General features: G+C 56.0%; 1 protein-coding gene across 1 annotated transcript in view; it reads right to left on the bottom strand.

The window, feature by feature from the left end:
• Positions 1-653: 653 nt before the first annotated feature.
• Positions 654-18,341, bottom strand: part of RRP12 (ribosomal RNA processing 12 homolog) — a 34,466-nt gene continuing 16,778 nt past the window's right edge. The window contains exons 12-35 of the mRNA XM_082722142.1: positions 18,199-18,310; positions 17,873-17,970; positions 16,550-16,664; positions 14,970-15,112; positions 14,636-14,757; positions 13,685-13,749; positions 13,428-13,590; positions 12,833-12,987; positions 12,520-12,587; positions 11,867-11,960; positions 11,152-11,310; positions 10,936-11,016; positions 10,608-10,713; positions 10,290-10,397; positions 9,601-9,758; positions 8,129-8,220; positions 7,763-7,924; positions 7,469-7,641; positions 7,113-7,250; positions 4,887-4,936; positions 3,450-3,522; positions 1,881-1,948; positions 1,534-1,616; positions 654-1,184 (exon numbers count right to left, since the gene is read on the bottom strand). Of these exons, the coding sequence (XP_082578268.1) occupies positions 1,082-1,184; positions 1,534-1,616; positions 1,881-1,948; positions 3,450-3,522; positions 4,887-4,936; positions 7,113-7,250; positions 7,469-7,641; positions 7,763-7,924; positions 8,129-8,220; positions 9,601-9,758; positions 10,290-10,397; positions 10,608-10,713; positions 10,936-11,016; positions 11,152-11,310; positions 11,867-11,960; positions 12,520-12,587; positions 12,833-12,987; positions 13,428-13,590; positions 13,685-13,749; positions 14,636-14,757; positions 14,970-15,112; positions 16,550-16,664; positions 17,873-17,970; positions 18,199-18,310 (2,689 nt within the window). The 3' untranslated portion in view covers positions 654-1,081. The remainder of the gene's footprint in view (positions 1,185-1,533; positions 1,617-1,880; positions 1,949-3,449; positions 3,523-4,886; positions 4,937-7,112; positions 7,251-7,468; positions 7,642-7,762; positions 7,925-8,128; positions 8,221-9,600; positions 9,759-10,289; positions 10,398-10,607; positions 10,714-10,935; positions 11,017-11,151; positions 11,311-11,866; positions 11,961-12,519; positions 12,588-12,832; positions 12,988-13,427; positions 13,591-13,684; positions 13,750-14,635; positions 14,758-14,969; positions 15,113-16,549; positions 16,665-17,872; positions 17,971-18,198; positions 18,311-18,341) is intronic.

Raw genomic sequence — 18,341 nt, forward strand, 5'->3', positions numbered from 1 at the left:
GAATTTGAGAATCAAATGAGAATCAAATGCTAGGGGAACATTCCTCCTGTTGGGAAAAGCCCCAGGGTTCCTTGCTTCTTGATGCCTGTTAGGAAAACACACACAGGGGTCCCCTGGCTGATAAAGTGACCTCAGGGGCAATGGGAGGTCAGCACTACTATTCCCTTGACTCCAGACCAACAAAGCATGCTGCTCTTTTCCCAACTTGTCTACCTGCCTGGGAAATCAGGACATGATGATCAGGGAGGCAGGAGATCCTGCTGTGCTCGGCACTTGCAGGGGCTCGGTAAACACTTCAGTGAATCAGGAAACAAAGCTGCCGGGAGAAAGCTGTGTGCGGGGCGGCCTGGGGCAGCCAGTGCCATGGCTTTAAGCAACTCTTGGCTGCTCCACAGACCAGCTCCAGAGCACTCCTGTACCTCCCGCACCTCCAAATGTCACCTTCTGACTGGAGCTGTACTGTGAAGCTGGGGAGACCTCCTGACACAGGTGGGTGTCCCTGGGCAAGTCCTAAGGCCTGACCCAGGGCTACCTGCAGTGCCTAAAACCGGATGCCGGGACCGGCCAAGAAGCAGTCAAACTACTGTTGCCAATAGCTGGACACGGTTCTTGGCCCCGGAGGTGCAGGTGATAAAGCACAGTGCTTCCAAGGATAATGCATGGTGGTGCTTGTTTATTCTACACCTGGTCACAGCAAATCTTGCACACCCAGATCACAGCCAGGCTAAGCGCTACATGGCTATAAACGGCTGGAATAAACGGAAGCTCTGCTCTGGTGCACGGCCACCTGCACAGTAAGCACAGCGGCCTCACCAGCCTCCTTGGAGGCAGTGAGGCCACATTCCCATCCCTAGGCCTTAGGGATGGGAATGTCGCTCTGAAGAGTGCTCTGAAGGGCGACTCCAGTTTGGAGCTCCCAAAATCCTGGGTGCCTCTCTGGAAGTCAAGCCCTGTCCAATAAGTCATTCTGAGTCCAGGCTGTGCCAGAACCTCGAGCATCTGGAGCTGATGTTAAAGCAGCTCGGGAGCTGCAGAGGGACCTTCGGCAGGGTCACAGAGCAGCTCTGGGGGCCCCGGGGCTTCAGGGCCGACGATCCTTCCTGCGGAGTTTGTGTCCCACCTGGGATCCCCGCTGGGCAGCTCTCACCAGGCCTTTGAACTGTCCCTGCAGCTTCACCTTCTTCCTGCAGGGAAAGGAACAGAAAGGTCACATCTCCCTGAAGACAGGCCGTCCCCCTCACTGTAATGCTGAAAGGTGGCCCCCCCAGCATTAGGAGGAACAGGGGGAAAGTGTGCTGCCTGGCAGTGGACCGCACGTGATCTGGACAGACCAGGCATTCCCCTGCCTGAAAGAACAGTTCAAGTCAGCAGCACACGTGTGTGCATGTTAAAAAGTCCAAATTAAAAAACTGGGAAACACCTAGCCATTAAGCTGAAGAGTTGACTGAGAATGAGGCCCTCCCCTCTTTGGAGCTCGGAGCTCCCAGCCTCGCAGCCACCATCCCAGCCAACCCTGCACCACCCAGCACGTACCTGCGGTTGAGCTTGGTTCTGTTGAGGGGGATGTAGGCGTAGGGGTCGAGCCGACCTTTCTTCTTCACATCACCCTTTGCTTTCTGCTCAGCCAAAGACACAGAATCAGCCAGGAGCATAAGGTTGCCCTTCCTCCCTGCTCCTGACTTAACAGGGCCCGTGTCCTCCCCTTCACTCTGTGCCTTGGTGGCACCAAGGGCACTCACATCCCTGCAGTGGTGCCCAACAAGGGCATGGACTTGAGATGCTAACAGATCCTCAGTGCGCCCGTTGCCGTGGCCTGAGTCTGGCCCACACCTCTGCCCTCGCCCTTTCCCAGGGGTTCTGTCTCTACCCATGGCTCTTACCTTGGCTTTGTACTCGGCCCCAGGCATTGCCTTCTTGGCCACAGGGCGGTGGATGCCAGAGCCTCCAGCTAAAAGGAGAACACAGAGGCAAATCAGGCAAAGCCAGGGCAGCATCCTCCCATGAGAAGGGAATGGGTACCTTCTCTCTGCAGAGCTGCCAGGGAGCAGACAAATCAAGGCTCGCAGCCGGCTCTGTCCCCTACCCAGCAAGGACAAAGACCTTCCTCGAGAAGGGACTGTCCAGTGGTTTGACAGTTTAAACCAGTGGGCTCGTCAGTGGCCCTGAAGCTGCAGAGACCAACCAGAGACGTCTGAGAACACACACCTTCTCCGCTAACATAAGCCACCCCACAGTCTCCAAAGCCAAATCCGCTCTGTCTGCTCTAGAGAAAGAACATAGGCTCTGAAGTCAGACCAAACCCAGCTCCCTGTTGAACAATGACCGGCTGAAACCTCAGCAAGTCTCTGAGTTTCTGGAGCTTTGAACCTCATCTGTAGAACAAGGCACTTCGGGCTTCAGCTCGTTCGGGCTGCACACCGACACTGACAGAGAAAGGCAGCTCTCGTCCCATTGTACAGACTTGCGAACTGCAGGTACAGACACCCAGGTGCTTCCAAGGTCACCTGGCATTTCCAGTCTGGATCTGAACAAACTCATGAGTGGAATTCTACAACGATGACTCAGGAGGACTCTCTGAGATACTCCGGATAAAGCCCGCTTTTTCTTTCACAGGTGAGAAACTGGAAGCTCAGAGAGGTGGCAGGACTGGGCCAAGTCAGCCTCACAGCAGAGCACCAGCTGTCCTGCCCCTGGGGCCTGTGCCACACTGGCTGGTTCCACATCACAGCACCTCAGAGCAGAGGTGACAAACTGGGCACTGGCCTGGGAGGCCACGGAGGGAGAAGCCAGGAGGCTCTCTAGCTGGGTCAGAATGCCGGAAGACTCTGAGGACATATCTGCTCCTGCCGCTGGGAACTTGCCACAGAAGCCCCTGTCCCTCCAGATGCACCGCAGGGGCTCTGCTGGGGGCACTCAAGGCCAGGGGCTGCCCACAGGGGAGGGGGCCAGAGATGAGTAACAGAGACCTCCCCTGGCCGTGGGCAGCCATGCGGGTATCTCTAGCAGCTGCTCCGGGGAAACGAACAGCTCAGGGGACCAGAGACAAACAAGTAGGGGAACACCCTGAGCTGACACTCCCAGCTGCCACCTTCCATCCTTCCAGGCTAAGGTGGTCTCCCCAAACCCAGCCCAGCTCAGGGCTGGACAAGAGATGCAGACACCCCCCAGAAAAAGGGGTGTGCTGCAAGCCTCACAGAAGGCCTAGGTGGGTGGGACAGAGATGGGGCTCAGGGGCTCCCAGAAGAGCTGGGGGTTCCACACATAGACCTCCTGACCCCCAGGCCCTGACACTCTCAGGCCCTACCCCAGTCCTGGGTGACATATTGGCCAATCTTTGTCAGTGCTGACTGCAACGTGGCCATGCAAACTCGTGGCTCTGCCTGCAACTCCCTGTCTAACGCGGGGGACAAGGAACACAGTATCCCAAAAGGGAAGCGTGGAGGCCTCACCTTGGTAACGAGGTGGCATCTCTAGCTCCTCATCATCAGCCTCGTTCTGATGCTTGAGCTTCTGGTGTTTCTTCTATAAAGTGGTGAGCAACATTCATTAACAAGGATATATGATCATCTCATTAATGTTCCCAGTAAGAGCAAGCAACCTGTGTTAGCAGAAAAGGTTCCCTGCCAAGCCTCTGAGGCTCAGAGAGGGTAAGGAACTAAGATCACACAGCTAAAGAGCACAGAAGCAAGGTTCCAGCCCAGGCCCTGACTGCTTCACACAGAACTCCTGTCCCAGGGCTCCAAGTGCCCATCTGGGTATCCTAACCTAAGTTTACGCTCCTGTTCAGAGGGGACTCCTGCATCAGGGGTCTCTCAAACCCTCAGCTACACTCTGACCCTGTAACTCTGATCTTTTATGTCTGGTTTTCAGACATAAAAGGTCTCCAAACAGAATTCTGCATGGGTGCAAAGCTGTAACAAGGCAGTTCGTTGGGCCCTGGTGGGAAGACGGACATCTGGCCAGGGACAGGGCAGTGGTGAATGATATTAACAAAAGCAGTTATTTGGGGAGAAGATCACCAAATGCTATACTCATGTGCTTGACACGTCCAATCTCATCAAGCCAGCCCGATAATTCTTCAAGACCCACAGGTGACAAACTGAGTGAAAAGTCAGGCTGCAGTCGGAGCAGGGTCCTAGGACCTGCCTTTACTACTAACACTGTATCCCCTGCCTCTCCCCTGTCCCAAGGGGGATACCCAGGAAGGCTAAATGGGCTGGCCACAGTCTGAGAGGACAAAGAGGTAAGACACTGCTCCAGAGTGCCCCCGGAAGTGCTGTCTGCTGGGCGTGGGAAGGACAGTGAGGGGCTGGGCCCACATCACCCTCGCTAGTTCGGGTGGGGCAGGTGAGAGGCTGCACTCCATCCTGGGAGTTACCAAGGGGGTTAAATTCTGGGGCTCAGGAGATGGGAAGGCCAGGGTTCGAATCCCTGCTCTGCACCTAACAACCCCTGTAACCTACTTACTTTCTGCAAGCCCCCTCTGCAAACGGGGATGATAAGGGTCCCCGTCACCTGTGAGGATTAGCTGAGGTGACGCATGGGGCCCTGTGCACTCCCCAGTGGTGGCTGCCCCTGCCCCACACAGGAACCTGCCCCTTGGAACACACAGGCCAGATGTTGCTTGTGCCCTCAGGGGAGAGAAAAAGGGCTCTGCCTGTCTCCTTCAGCTGGTCACCCACTACAGTGTGCCCTGTAATACACACCATACCCTCTAGACTGTCCCCTACACACCACCGCAAGGCTCTGCCGTGGATTCAGGAAACAGGGCAGGTGGGTGTGTGTGCAGTGTGTGGGGGAGGGGAGTTACGGAAAGACAGGCAGAGGACCTGTCAGCCCAAGGCTTCGCCTTGAGGGCACAGCCGCCCACCAGAGGAAGTACTCACACTCCTGACACCCATGTCTTCCATCACGTCAGCCATCTCTTCGTCCTCCCCTGGAACCAAAAGGAAGAAAGGCCTGTGAGCATGCAGAGAGCACCCATTTGCCCCAAACCCACACACATCTCGTCCTGCCTTCTCCTGTCTCAACTGGCTGACGGAGCTGGCAACTCCAGCCCAAGAAAACCCACGTCCTTCTGGGCAAGACAAGACCCCTGAACACCGGCTACCCCTTTATCTTTCCCATCCTAGGCCCCAGGGATGACAGCCCCTCAGGGAAGTGGTGATCCCACTTCTGAGATAAACACAGCTTATTCTGAGACCCTAAGGAAACCCTGGGTTTCCTGGGGAGTCAGACACGCCCCAGCTCCACAGACATCCCGCTCTGCTTGGAGGATAGCCTCATTCTCCTACTTGAGAAACCTTTCTTTCTTTTTCTTTTTTTTGCTCTCTATGAGCTGAGCGCTGTGAGGGAATGAGCCAAAGAAGTATGAACCAAGAAAATACACAGGCAACCAAAGTAAAAATAGATAAAATGGACTATCACAAAATTTTAGAACTTCAGTGTCTCAGGGGACACAACAGACTGAAAAAGCACTCTACAGAGTAAAGGGGAGGATGTATTTTCAAATCACACAGGTGACAAAGGGTTAACGTGCACACTGTGTGAAGGCCTCCCACAACTCAACAACACAAAACGAACATCTCAATTAAAATGAGCCAAGGGTTTGCGCAAAGGGAATTCTGGCACACGCTGCAGCCCGATGAGCCTTGCAGACACCAGGCTGGGAGAAAGACACGGGTCACAGACAGACAGTGCATCGTTCCACTTACATGAGGCACCTAGACTCCAACTCAAATTCAAATGACTACAGACAGATTCTGGAATGGGGACTGTCAGGGGCTGGGGAGGGGGCCAGGAGCAGGCAGAGGCTGTTTAACGGGCACAGAGTGCCAGTTTTATAGCTGAAAGGGGTCGTGGAGATTGGTTGTCAGACAACGTGACTGTACTATGCACCAGTCTACATGCTCAAAAATGGTTCATCGGGTAAGTTTCAGATTACCTGTACTTTCTCCTATGAAATTCTGACCAGCGGGGGACACACAGTTAAGCAAAGTCAGTCAACAAGCAAATAACACCACAAGACAACCCGGGACGACATGCCCCATGCTGGGCGGTGCCCAGGCTTGCCAGGAGCGCTGGGGGATGAGGCTGAAGACTGACGACCATGGTCAGGCCGCAGAAAAGCACTCGGATTGGATCTTAAAGAGCGGGGAGGCAGGAGGAGAAGGGAAGGGTGTTCTTAGCACCAAGGACATCTGGGCAAGAAGGGAGCAAGGAGACTGGAACCTGAGAGCGGTGAGAGGCGGCAGCGGCAGGACCGGATCAGGAACCAGTGTGGTCACCCTTCCACCAAACGCAGACATGGCTGTTCTGGCTACCCACTTTATCTATAACCATCTGAAGTAGGTACTGGTATGATGCTCATTTTGGGATAAGGATATTAAAGCACAGAGAAGGTAGCGATTGTCCCCGGTCACACAGCAGGTAAGCCGGATGTAGGGGCTGCCATGAGAGCACTGGTTCGGAGGCTGCAGTCAGTCAAGCACCCAGGGATCAGGACAGTGGGAACAAAAAAAAAGAAGGCAGATAAATGTCTGAAGACAGGCTTTCTGATCCAACGGATGACACGGGGGAGGGAGAGCAGGAAAGACTCCACAGGACAGAGACTTCTCACTGGGGCCGCTTCCAGACAGCAGGAGACTGTGCAGTAAGGAAGGAGGCAGGCTCCAAGCCTGGATCCTCTACCTCTAAATGAGCTTCCGGATCTCAGCCAAATTCACATTTAAAAAAAAAAGGAGAAAAGGAAAAAAATGGGAGAAGAGGGGAAGGAAAGCAGCAGAACAAAATAAATAGAGGCCAAAACAGTGCGTCACGCATGCTTAAGAGGATGTACAGTGTTTTGAAAGTTCTGCCTGGATGATGTATGTATTGTATAAATGACTAGCTTGCAACAGAAAGATTTCTTAATGTGGTCAAAATAGTTTGAGAAACTCAAAGTTTGAGGAAGTTGCCTTAACTCCAAGCTCCTTATCTCTGCTGTTACCTACACTCCCCCAGCAAGTGGGTGCTGAACGAGTGAGCGAATGAACAGGCAGGGAATGAATGAACAAGAGAGTGCAGCCCTGCCCAGGCCAGCACTGTGTCCCTGGAATGGACGACAGTCCCACCTTTCGTGCCTTCCTCCTCCTCCGTCCTGGCCGTGGCAGCATCGTCCTCGTCCTCCTCCCGGATGATGAGGCGGCCATCGGCGCTCACCTTGAAGCCGTGGTCCTTCTTTTTGGCCCGGCCAGGCCCAGGCTGTGTGGCTGGCGTGGCAGAGTTGGACAGTGAAGAGGTGGCAGGTCAGTCCTAAGCTACCCACAGCCCCCTCCAAACCAACGACACAGGTGCCTGCAGCACACGGTGTGTGCCTATGGTGGCGAGAGGTGCCCACCGGCCTCTGGGGATGTCACCCCTGGCCCCTGAATAGGGCACCAAGGCGAGCCTCTTTTCTGGACTCATGTGCCAGTCACTTCTTGCTTACCGAGGACTCGCTGGGCCACCTTAGGGTCCAGGAAGTTGAGGGGCTCATCCCCACCACCCTCCTTCAGCCACGCCCGGCTCCTCTGTCGGGCCAGCCTCCGGCGCTCCTTGGCCTGGCTCCTTTCCTCTTCTTCCTCCTCCTCCTCCTCTGAGTCGGCCAGAATCTCCTCGATGCTAAGGACAGAGAAGTGGCAAGTCAGGGTGTTCCCAAGAAAGGCGGGGGCAGCTGAGCATGGGCTGGGCAGGCTGTGGGCTAAGAAAGACCCGGTCCGCAGGACCCCATTATGGGTCTTACCTGTCGCCTTTGCCCTGGGCAGACTCCTCTTCCTCCTCCTGCTCCTCTTCCTCAGCAGCCTGGCTCAGAGCACGGTGCCTCTTGGCGCGGGCCTCTGCCTTCCGAATGTTCACCAGGACCTTGTGGTACTCCTCAGGCAGCAGCCCCTTCACCAGTTCAAACCTGCGGGGCAATGAGAGGCTGGCAAGGTGCACGGGCCACAGAGCGCTCTTTGGAAGTAGAAGGGCTCCGCCAGAGCCCTGCTAGCCACAGGGGCGGGACTCAGACCCAAGCCCTCCCGCCCAGTCCGCTCTCTGCAGGCTCCCTGCGGGGACTGGAAGCCCCTCATCTCCTCCCTGGCCCTCCCTGCGGGTCCCGCACACAGACCCAAACTTGCGGATGAACTTGATGAACAGGTTCCGAAGCTTCATGCGGAAGTGCCGCCGCATGTCATCTGAAAGCTTCCCAATGGCCTCCATCTGCCGGGCAGAGCAGCGAGGGTCAGGGGCACCCTCCACCCTGTTTGCCCTCTCACTGCGGTGCAGACCAGGCACACAGCAAAGGGGTGAGGGTCGCAGCAACCCCATTCCTGGCCCACCCCTTGATCCAACTGCATTTCCGCAACCTGGCGGCCGTCCACCTTCACCCTAAGCCTCCTCTGTGACAATCCAGGACTACCCTTCCGAGATTATAGCTTCCGAGTCTTCCGAATAGTCTGGCATCTCTCCTTTATTACCTCACTGAATCCTTAGAACCCCATGAGGCAGATCGATCATGACCCCAGTTTACAGATGAGGAAATGGAGGCACAGAGAGTTAAGTGGCTGCTCCACGGCCAAGGACAGCAGTCAGCCCAGGCATCTCTGATGCCATGGCCCATACTGGGCCCCAACACTGCCAGGCTTCTCCAGATCCCACACAACCCTTCTACCATCCTGCATTCATCTCGTGGGGACAATTCACACACCTTCGTCGGGCTTGGCTGGAACCCATGAATGGGTGGCAGATCTCTGCAGTGTCCCCAAACAGAGCTGGGGACACAGAGCCCCAATGACCCTCTGAAAGGCTTTTATAAACCGTCGGCACCCCATGACAGATCACTGCTCTTGCCCTTCTCATCTCTGGTCCCCAGTAAGGCAGCAGGCTCAGGAGAGCAGGGGCAGGCTACCTTGACCCCCACCTCCCCTTTCTTTCCTTTACCCAAGGCCAGATACGAAGAAGAGAGGCAAGAGAGACCTGGAGGTGCGACTCCACCCAGCTGGAAGGGAAACACTGAGGCGGTAGACATAGGGGCCAGAGAGACCCAGCCGGTGGCACACCCTGGGCCTAGCTGAGGGGCTGGAACCCAATCCCGGGGGGCTCTGCAGGCCCTTCTGCAGTCAGCCAGACTGTCCAGAGGAGCTTCCTTGAACCCAGAAGGTCAGAAAGCAAACACAAAAAAGAGAAAACAAGATAATGGGCCCCCCGGTGGGGAGACCCATGAGGGTCAGTTCTGAGCTTTGCATTCTGGTCCCAGGGCCACTCTCATTAGCAATGTGATCTGGGGAAATCTCTGGCCTCAGTCTCTCCATCTGTAAGACAAAGGGTAGCCATGCCTCCTGATTTGCACCTGCAGAGCCCTTGTTTCTATGAAGGGGGAGGGGGTGGGCCATAGGAGGCAGCCCGGCACCATGCACCTCCTTCACTCCCACCGGTATGCGTTACCCTACTGGTCCTTTCCAGGGCTCCTGCATGACCTGTTCCATGAGATGGTTCATAGCTAAACACATGTCTGGAACTTGCTGGCCTCAAGGCTTGCTGGGTCCGTGCCAGCAGGCCAGAGGCCAGGCTGCCACCCACTGAGGGGAAGGGGGCTCTTACCACCAGCGGCACATGTTTGGCCAGGCACGCCACATCCATGACCGCTACTGCCACCTTGATGAAGCCCAGTGCTGACTTGACCACATCACGGGTGCGGGAAGCCAAGAGCAAGCACACGTTCTCCAGCAGCTGCTCGATTGTGCTGGTCCCCATGAGACCTGGCGGGGCGGCGGGGGTGGGGGTTCCAGAGGGCCACCGTCAGAGATGCCCAGGAACCCATCCAGACCCAAGATCCCTGTCAGGTCACATGAGTTGGAAACTAACATCTGGGGGACTTCTGTGTACCCGGTACGGTCCTAGTCACTCCGCATAGAGTACAGGCAATCTGTGATCAAGTCGTGTTTTTCTCTCCCATGTTAGAGGTAAGAAATTGAGGTCCTACGAGGTCCATAAACTTGCTCAAGGTCTCCCATGGTTGGTAAGAGGCAGAACCGGGACTAACACCTGGGCAGGGGCCTGACCGCCTTTGATCCCCTCTGACAGTGGGACACAGGGCAACTGCAGGTACACAGGAAAGATGACACAGGCAGCAGCAGGGACAAGAGGCAGCTAGGCCTGGTTTTGGTTCCTTCTCCTCCCTCGAAGAAGGAAGGTGATAGCTACCTTATTCTGATAATGACCTTGCCCTGACCTTCTGGGCATTTTCCTATCCTGAGGGCTCCCCAGGCTTTCAAGGAAGCAGCTTTCACCTTTAAACTCAAACAGGAGGTGGGTCAGGGCCAGGATGCTGCAGCTGACCATGGTCACAGCGCCCACGAGGCCAGGGTAGATCAGGACGAGGTAGCGCTGCAGGGCTTCTGGGAGGGCAAGACAAGGGCAGTCACACAAAGGCAGAGCCACTCCACACGCTGCACCTTGGGCCCCCCAGGGAATGGGACTCCACCCAGAGAGGAGCAGCCTGCCTGCTCCAGAGCCAGGTGGCTCTTCCCACCTTTTGTCTTTAGCTAGTGGTTTGGAGGGATACCTCCCCGAGACTTGTGAGCGGAGCATGTACCCCAGCCCCTCACCTTCTTGGTTTGGGCCAAACCGAAGGAAAGCATGGCCCATCTCCAGCAGCAGGGCAAAAGCGTTCTTCCGAGCCCCCACCGACACCTCCTTGGTGCACAAGATCACCTGCCCAGACAATTCCTTAAACATAAGCTCCGGAGCTGCTAGTGAAGGGACCAGGTGGTGGCCTGAGGCAGAAGGGGGCAGCAGGGGTGCCGACGCTCCCAAGCAGAGAACTGAGGCACCCCTCACCTCCGTATTGCTCTCCCCCAATTCTGACAGGTCGTCAGAAGCCACACTCCAAGGAGCCCCTCAGAACACACGTACACCCCCGCCCGCACCCCTCACCTCCGGGACGAGGGCAGTGATGAACTCCTCGTGTTCAGCAGACAGCTTTTTCACGATATGTATGAGGCACTTCAAACGGGGCTGCAGGGAAGGGCGAGGAGAGTTAGGACGTCTCAATGCCACCTATGCCCCTCAAGTCCCCTGTCTCTAGGATGCTTCTCCCCCAGTGTCGCCCCTCCTCCCATGAGCAGAGCATGGGTGCCTCGGAAGCCTCACCCTCTTGGCAGGTGAGGAGGTGCCCCGCAGCGAGTCCAACAGGGTCGCCTTCAGGTCGTCCAGGTGGCTCTGCACGAAGCGGGCCCCAGGGCCCTGGGAACTGGCGCACACCTCCTCCAGCACCCGGTAGGCCTTCTTCTGTACTCCGTGGGCCTTGCTCTGGGTAGGGACATGGTGGTCAGGGATAGGTGAGGGAGGGGACTCTGGGGTCCCCCATCCATCCATCCACCCCCACCTGCACTGTTCAAGGACAGTCACAGTACAGCCACCATTAACTGTGACCAGCACTGGGGGGATTCGGGACCGCGGCCTGCCTCTGGAGGGCTGGCAGAACGGGGGAGGCTAACTCTATGCCAGGCAGGGGGGGATGCTGCAGGGGGAGAAGGCCCGCCAGCCTCCACTCCACTCACAAGTCTCACTGTGATGCTCATCCAGCAGCGGGCCCCTGCAGTGCCTCGCCTGCACTGAGGCCTGTGTGCCTGCTCCCCTTTCTGGCTGGAGCACTCTGCTCTCCCCTTCTTTGCCTAACTCTTTGGCATCATAAAGGAGCTCTGTTACTCCCGTTAAAACAGCTCTCCAGAAGTTAGGTGGCCCTGCCCTGGCCTTCTGTGCCCGCCCAAATGGTCGTCCAGACAAGAAGACAGGTCCCAGCTTTCCAAGGAGGCCCCTCTTCCCCCAGGGGTGGTCCTGTGTGAGTCCAGCCCACATGGCTCACCTCCAGGTAGGGCCGGATGGTGGAGTACAGCTTGCCGATGGCAGCTTCATCTGCATGGGGAGCCAAGGCCACAACCAGATCCAACACAGACAATCTGCTCAGGACAGAAGACCAAGGACAGGCTTAGGGTGGGCTGGAGAAGGGCACAGACTATCAGTGCCTTTTATCTACTGGGTACAGAAGTGGGAGAAGTCAGGGTGAGGAGGACCAGGGGCCCCAGAGGAGCCTGGAAACAACAATCACAGCTCGCAGCCAGTTTAGCCATAAGAAACCAGCTGTGGTTCCAAGGTCTTCATGTGCATTTAAGCCTTCAGTCCTCACAACAACCCTGGTGCAGGTCTATTATCAAGCCCATCTTCACAGATAAGGACAAAGAGCACACAGAGCAGGTAAGTAACCTGTCCAAGGTCACAGAGCTTGTCATTAGTGGAGCTGGGATTTGAACCTGGGCCGTGTATCGCCAGGGTCTGCATCCTTCCCCAACAGGCTGTAATGCTTCTCTGAGAAGGAGAAGCCAATCAGGCTTCATCATTGAGCTGGGACATTCAGTATCTCAAAACCTTCCCAAATAAGAGCAGAGAGAAGCCACAGGGCTTCTGCTCGACACAAGCTCTAGCCACCTGGGCTGTCCCAGCTCAAGTGGAGCATTTTACCTGGTGAAGTCAGAGCTAGCAGAGTCCAGCACCTTCTCGCTGGCCTTTTCCAGGAAGCTGTTCACTAACTGGCAGCCGCAAAGGGATGAAAAAGAGGGGGTTGTTGAAGAGAGAAACACAGAGAACTGCACCCCTCCCCACACCTCACCCCACACAGCCTTGACCCAGGTGTCGCTAGTATCCAGTGCCCTGTCCCCCAGGTGGTAGAGCCCAGGCAAACCCTGGTAGGTGGGCCCTTTCTCACACACCCAACCCAACAGTCACCCAGTCACCCACCTGACTGTTCCTCCCTCCCCTCCACCAGCATGCTCACCTGAGGGTCTGTAATGGTCAAGTAAGTTTTGACCGTTTCCAGCACAGCCCGGCGGGGGGCTGGGGTGTCCCCGGCTGCAACAGGTTGCCCGTATAGGTTGAAGAGGATTGGCAGAAAGTTCTTGGCAAAACGGCTCACCTCCACACGGTCAGCCTCTGGCAGGAGGACCAGAGTTTGTGTAAGAGGGGCAGGAGTCAGCCCCGCCTCACAGGCTGTTAGGGCTGCAGCCCAGAGGCAACCTTTTGGAGGACTCATGACAGGACCTGGAGCCCACAGATTTGGGGCTTCTCTGGGACAAGAGGTGCCCCCATACTCTACACTCCTCCGTGGCTCTGTCCTATGGGTCACCCAAGAGCCGGACACGTGATAAAGCCCTTACACCGACTGGATAACACCCAGCAGCTGTCAGCACAGTGGGAGTAAAGAGGAAAGGGGCAGCTTTCAGTGTCCTACTAACTCCTTGGGTCTCTAGCAAAAGCCCCGGGTCCTTGCAAAGGCTCAGCTATGGCTCTGGCAGTGAGGCACAGCAGGCCAGGAGACCCGGGCCACTGCCACTGCTCCCCTCCCCACCCCCAGCCTTAGGGCCCATACATACCCGACTCACAGCCCTTGGTGACGAGGGTGCGCAGGGCTTGGCACACAGTGACCCTCAGGTCTGGGCGCTCACTGATGGCCGTGCCCAGTGTCCGCGCCAGCCCTTTGAAGGAGGCGGCCACGTCTGTGGGCTTCGTGCAGAACCCAGGCAGGAGGGTCCAGATCTGGGGGGTTGGGGAGGGATGGTCAAGGACAATGATGTCCCGCCACTCAGGCCCCCGCACCATCCAACTCATGTCCCCCCAGCTGATCCCTTACCTGCCATTGGAGCGTATCGTAGATCTTGGACTCCACTGTCCTGCCCGCCTGGGCCAGATCCGTTGCTGTGTGTGACATAAGGAGAGAGTGGGACCCTGGGCACCCTTCATGCCAGGAGCCTCATTTTTACCAAACCAAAAGCCCAGTAATGAGAACAGGAATGTGGGTGAGTCCTCTCTCCCCAAAGACTGAAACATGATACTGGCTCATTCAAAAAAAATTTAAAAGATCTACATAAAACAGGCAATGGGTGTCTCCTCATCATCTTATCCTTCCAGGGATAGCTACGACCTCTACTGACTCCTTCACGTTTCTTTAAAAATATAAACAGGCCTGTACGATGCACATACTGTTCCGAAACCTGGTTTTACTTGACGGTAAGGTTTCTCAGTGGGAGGCTGTCTGCTGGGCACATCCGTGACGGCTGCACTTCCCGCTCACACGGCAGCTTTCACCCAGAGTCTACTGAGGAGCAGACCCGGAGGAGCTGCATCAACTGCCCACAGTCACCCCGCTGCGGTGCGGCTCTGCTGAGATCTGAATCTGACCTGCTCAACTCACTGTCTCCTAAATATGCCTGTTCCCGTGTGAGGTCTTCCTCTCTTCACAAAGACCACACCATGGCCCACGGTGGGACTTATCATAACTAAGTTCACCAGAACCCCCCTGAGGAACGTGGAGGTTGTGTCAGATTTTTATGAGGAACGGCTCTGCATATATACAAACTGGTGTGTTCTTGTTTAATTACCTCAGTAGGACAGGAGGCCACTGTTGGCCTGCCACAGGGCAGGGCCCTGTGAGGGGGGGCTGCCTGGCTGTGCCTCTAAGGGAGGAGGAGGGCCCTCAAGCACTGGCTGGCCACCTGCCTAGCAGAGGGATGCTGCCCAGTGTCCTAGGAGCCCTTCCTGACCACTTCCAGCCAAGGCTCCAGGACTAAGGTGGGGCTCATACCTTTGTTCTTCAGGGTGGTAGCCAGGGGTAAGAAATAGGTGGTGAAGAAACCGAGCCGTGTTTCCCGGACGTGGTCCCGGATGACAGGCAGCAGCCAGCTCCGTGGGAAATCCAGAGTCTCCCTGGGAGGAGGCAGGGAAGGCCCAGTGAGGGCAACAGACCCAGCAGCCATGGCCCACCAAGCCGAGGAGCTCGAACCCTGCTGTGGCCTTTCCCGCTGACCCCCACGTGACACACAGAGACCTCACCCCAAAAAAGTGAACATCCTACTGAAGGAGAACAAGCCACCAACTGCCCCAGGGCTCGTAAGGAAGCCAGCCAGAACCACACTTACTCAGAGCCGTCAATTTCCAAAGGCACAGCCTCTAAAACCACCTCGGGTCCCATGCTGGCCACCGCTGCCCCCACGGCCTGATCCAGAGCTGCCGTGTGAGGGAAGTGCGGGGAGAGACGCAGGTCACACAGGGACTGGAGGCACTGGAGCAAAAAGACATGAGAGGATACACCAAGGCCTGCTCACAGAGCAGGAGCCCACGGCTGAGTCAGGGCCAAATTCTCAAAGAAGAGGATGAGAGGGGCACCTGGGTGGCTCAGTGGGTTAAAGCCTCTGCCTTCGGCTCAGGTCATGATCTCAGGGTCCTGGGATCGAGCCCCCCATCGGGCTCTCTGCTCAGCAGGGAGTCTGCTTCCCTTCCTCTCTTTCTCTGCCTGCCTCTCTGCCTACTTATGATCTCTGTCAAATAAATTAACAAAATCTTTGAAAAAAAAAAAGAAGAAGAGGATGAGAGCTCAGGAACATGGGCCCATGTTAAGCTCTAGGTCAGAGATCACAAACCAATAACCACATTTAACCTGTTGAAGAGTCTCACCTCTCCCCAATGTCCCAAAAATTTAAAAGATTCTGTATTTATTAGTAACACGTAAAAATCAGTGTTCACATACAAACATACATTTCCAGTTTGTCTTGAAAAAATGGGAAACTCTGGCCAAGGGAAAAGACACACCCACGTGTGACAATTAGCAAATTACCAGATGCTGAGGAGTGGATGTCCCTCAAGACAAGGCTGTGACCTCTGGCCCACCCACAGAAGCCACCAGGGCCTTGCCTGTAGGCAGCCAAGTTCATCAATCTAACCTATTAGGGGCCAGGCTTCTTGAGGAAGCCCTTGCTGTCCCAGAGTGGCTCCTTTCTTCCAACCAGCAATGGTGAGAGTCAGTGAAAGCCCGAAGAGGCCAGGAGCTGATGAGCGGTCTGGGGCCTGCCTCCCTAGTTGGGGAGGATCCCAGACACCCCCCCCCCTTTTTTTTTAAGATTTTTTATTTATATATTTGACAGAGGGAGAGAGAGAGGAAACACAAGCAGGGGGAGTGGAAAAGGGAGAAGCAGGCTTCCTGCTGAGCAGGGAGCCTGATGCAGGGCTTGATCTCAGGACCCTGGGATCATGACCCAAGCCAAAGGCTGACGTTTAACAACCGAGCCACCCAGGCGCCCCAAGGGATCCCTGATTCTTATACAGTTTACTCTGGGCTGCAGTAATCTGTCTGGGACCTAAGGCTGCTTAAAACACCATAATCCCTTATTTTAGGAAGTTCAGAGAATTAAAAACAGAAGATAGGAGTAGGGGTGAGGGAGAGTCACGATGGTTCCCTGTTCAAAGCCATCAACCTCAGCCAGAACTAGCGAGCAGTTACTGGCCAAGGGGCCAGGGGAGGTCCCATCCCTCTTTTTGTTTCTCATGTGTTGGTTCAGACACTTTCCTGGAGACACTGTGCTGGGCACCTGCTGTGAGTGCCATCAGGGATATAACAGGGGGTAAAGTGCACAAGTAGCAGACACATGACCACTCTAGGAGCCCACAGTCCGACAGCCCAATCACCACCTCCTGCCTTGGCCCTGGCAGCTCCCCAGCTCACCTTCTTCATCACAGGATGGGCCTGCCTCCCGCAGGCCTGGAAGAAGACACACAGCAGCTGTAACACGGAGCTCCATGCTGCGTGGAATTTGTATGTCAGGCCTTCCTCCACGGCCCTGCCAGGGGAACAGTTAGAGTCAAGTTCCTGCTCACCTGGGCCCCAATCAGGAAGTCAATGGCTGGCCCATGAGCTTCAGACCACCAGCTGGCCAGTAAGCCTGGAGCCCCAGGAAAGGCCAAGGGGGAGAACTAGCAATTACAATGCAGCCCCTGTGCTGAGTTTCATCTGAAATCCTACTGCCTAAAGAAAACTGAGGTATGTGGTTTCTTCCACCTTCAGATTGGGAAACTGAGGCTCAGAGAGAGGAAATAACCTGCCAGGGTCACTCTGCTAGTGGCCACCCTGGGCCTCCAAAGCCCATGCTGTCCCTGTCTCATGCTCTCCTGGTCCGACCCAGGATGGGCTGCCACGGTAGAGCAGGTGGTCTGGGTCGAGGGGAGAGTGGCACGAGGCTGGCTCTGCCTCCCAGCCTCCTGCAGATCCGAGGCAAGAACGGCCAACAGGGGTTAGAGTCGGGAAACAGGAGAGCTGGAGGTGCGGGTGGCTCTGAGTTTTCCTGAAACTCCATCACAGATGCATCCAGAGGCAACAGGCCCGTTTCCTCACAAGGGGCAGGACCCAAAGCACCACAGCCTGGAGGTGAGCACACAGACCCGGGGCAGACACCAGGGATCCTCACTCCTTCCCCAGGGCCCCTCCAATGTCTGCAGTGCTTGGAGGCCCCTCACCAGCTGCAGAAAGGACGAGGATGGTCAGTGGCCACGCCTGGGAATGGCTCCTCTTGCAGGCGTGGAGGGCAGCACAGCACGTGAACAAGAGTGGGCTCTGCTGTCAGGCGGCCCCCTCCTAGTTGGGTGACCTCAGCCTGTCTGTCTGTAAAGTGGGGGTCAGTACATATCTCCTAGAACCACGAAAACCACTAGTGGCTTTTATTCGCTAAGTGCTTAACTGCGTGCCAGATACGGTTCTGAGAACTTTACACATACACATGCATTGAACCCTCACATCTGTCACTAACCTTCGACTGATGAGGACCCTGAGGTATTTAGATGTGGAGGACATGGGGGAACTTGCCCCAAATGACCAGTTCAGATCCATACTCATGAGCACATGATGGCACCTGGAACGTGGCCAGTGCTCCATCAACAGCAGCTGTTCTGGCACTGTGCACGTGCCCCCAGTGACAAGTGGAACACCTGTCACTACAAGGAACTTTCTAGAAGGTACACCTATTCCTTCCTAACACAGATGCTGTGTTCTCACCTGAACATCTTGAAGACATGCTGGGCAGGGCCAGAGGCTGAAGAGGTCACGGAGCCAATGCTGGCCATGTGGGGAGCGACACATTCCTTCAGGATCTCCTGCAAAAAGAGGCCCCAGCTCTCTGGGCCTAAAGCACCCTCCCAGCACCACTCAGCCCTCCTAGCAAAAGTGATCGCTTTTGGACACTTCCAGGAAGCCGATCCCCACCCCAAGAACCTCCTCCCCAGATCCTGCTGGAGGTCTAGGGCGAGTTCCAGGAGAGACAGGGCAGCCAGTAGAACCCCCTGTACTCTCTGCTTCCCCCGCTAAAGCAGGGGCTGAGGTACCTGAAGGCTCTGAGTGGCAGCTGTCACCACCTGTGAGTGTGGGGAGAGAAGGCAAGTGGTCGCGGTTCCAAAAAAGCGAGGGAGGTGGCCCAGCCCCAGGTCCCGCTGCAGTCTGTGAAGACAAAAGGCTTCTGTGGGGTCTG

The sequence above is a fragment of the Mustela nivalis genome (assembly GCF_964662115.1).
Source record: "Mustela nivalis genome assembly, chromosome: 2".
NCBI classification, from domain to species: domain Eukaryota; kingdom Metazoa; phylum Chordata; class Mammalia; order Carnivora; family Mustelidae; genus Mustela; species Mustela nivalis.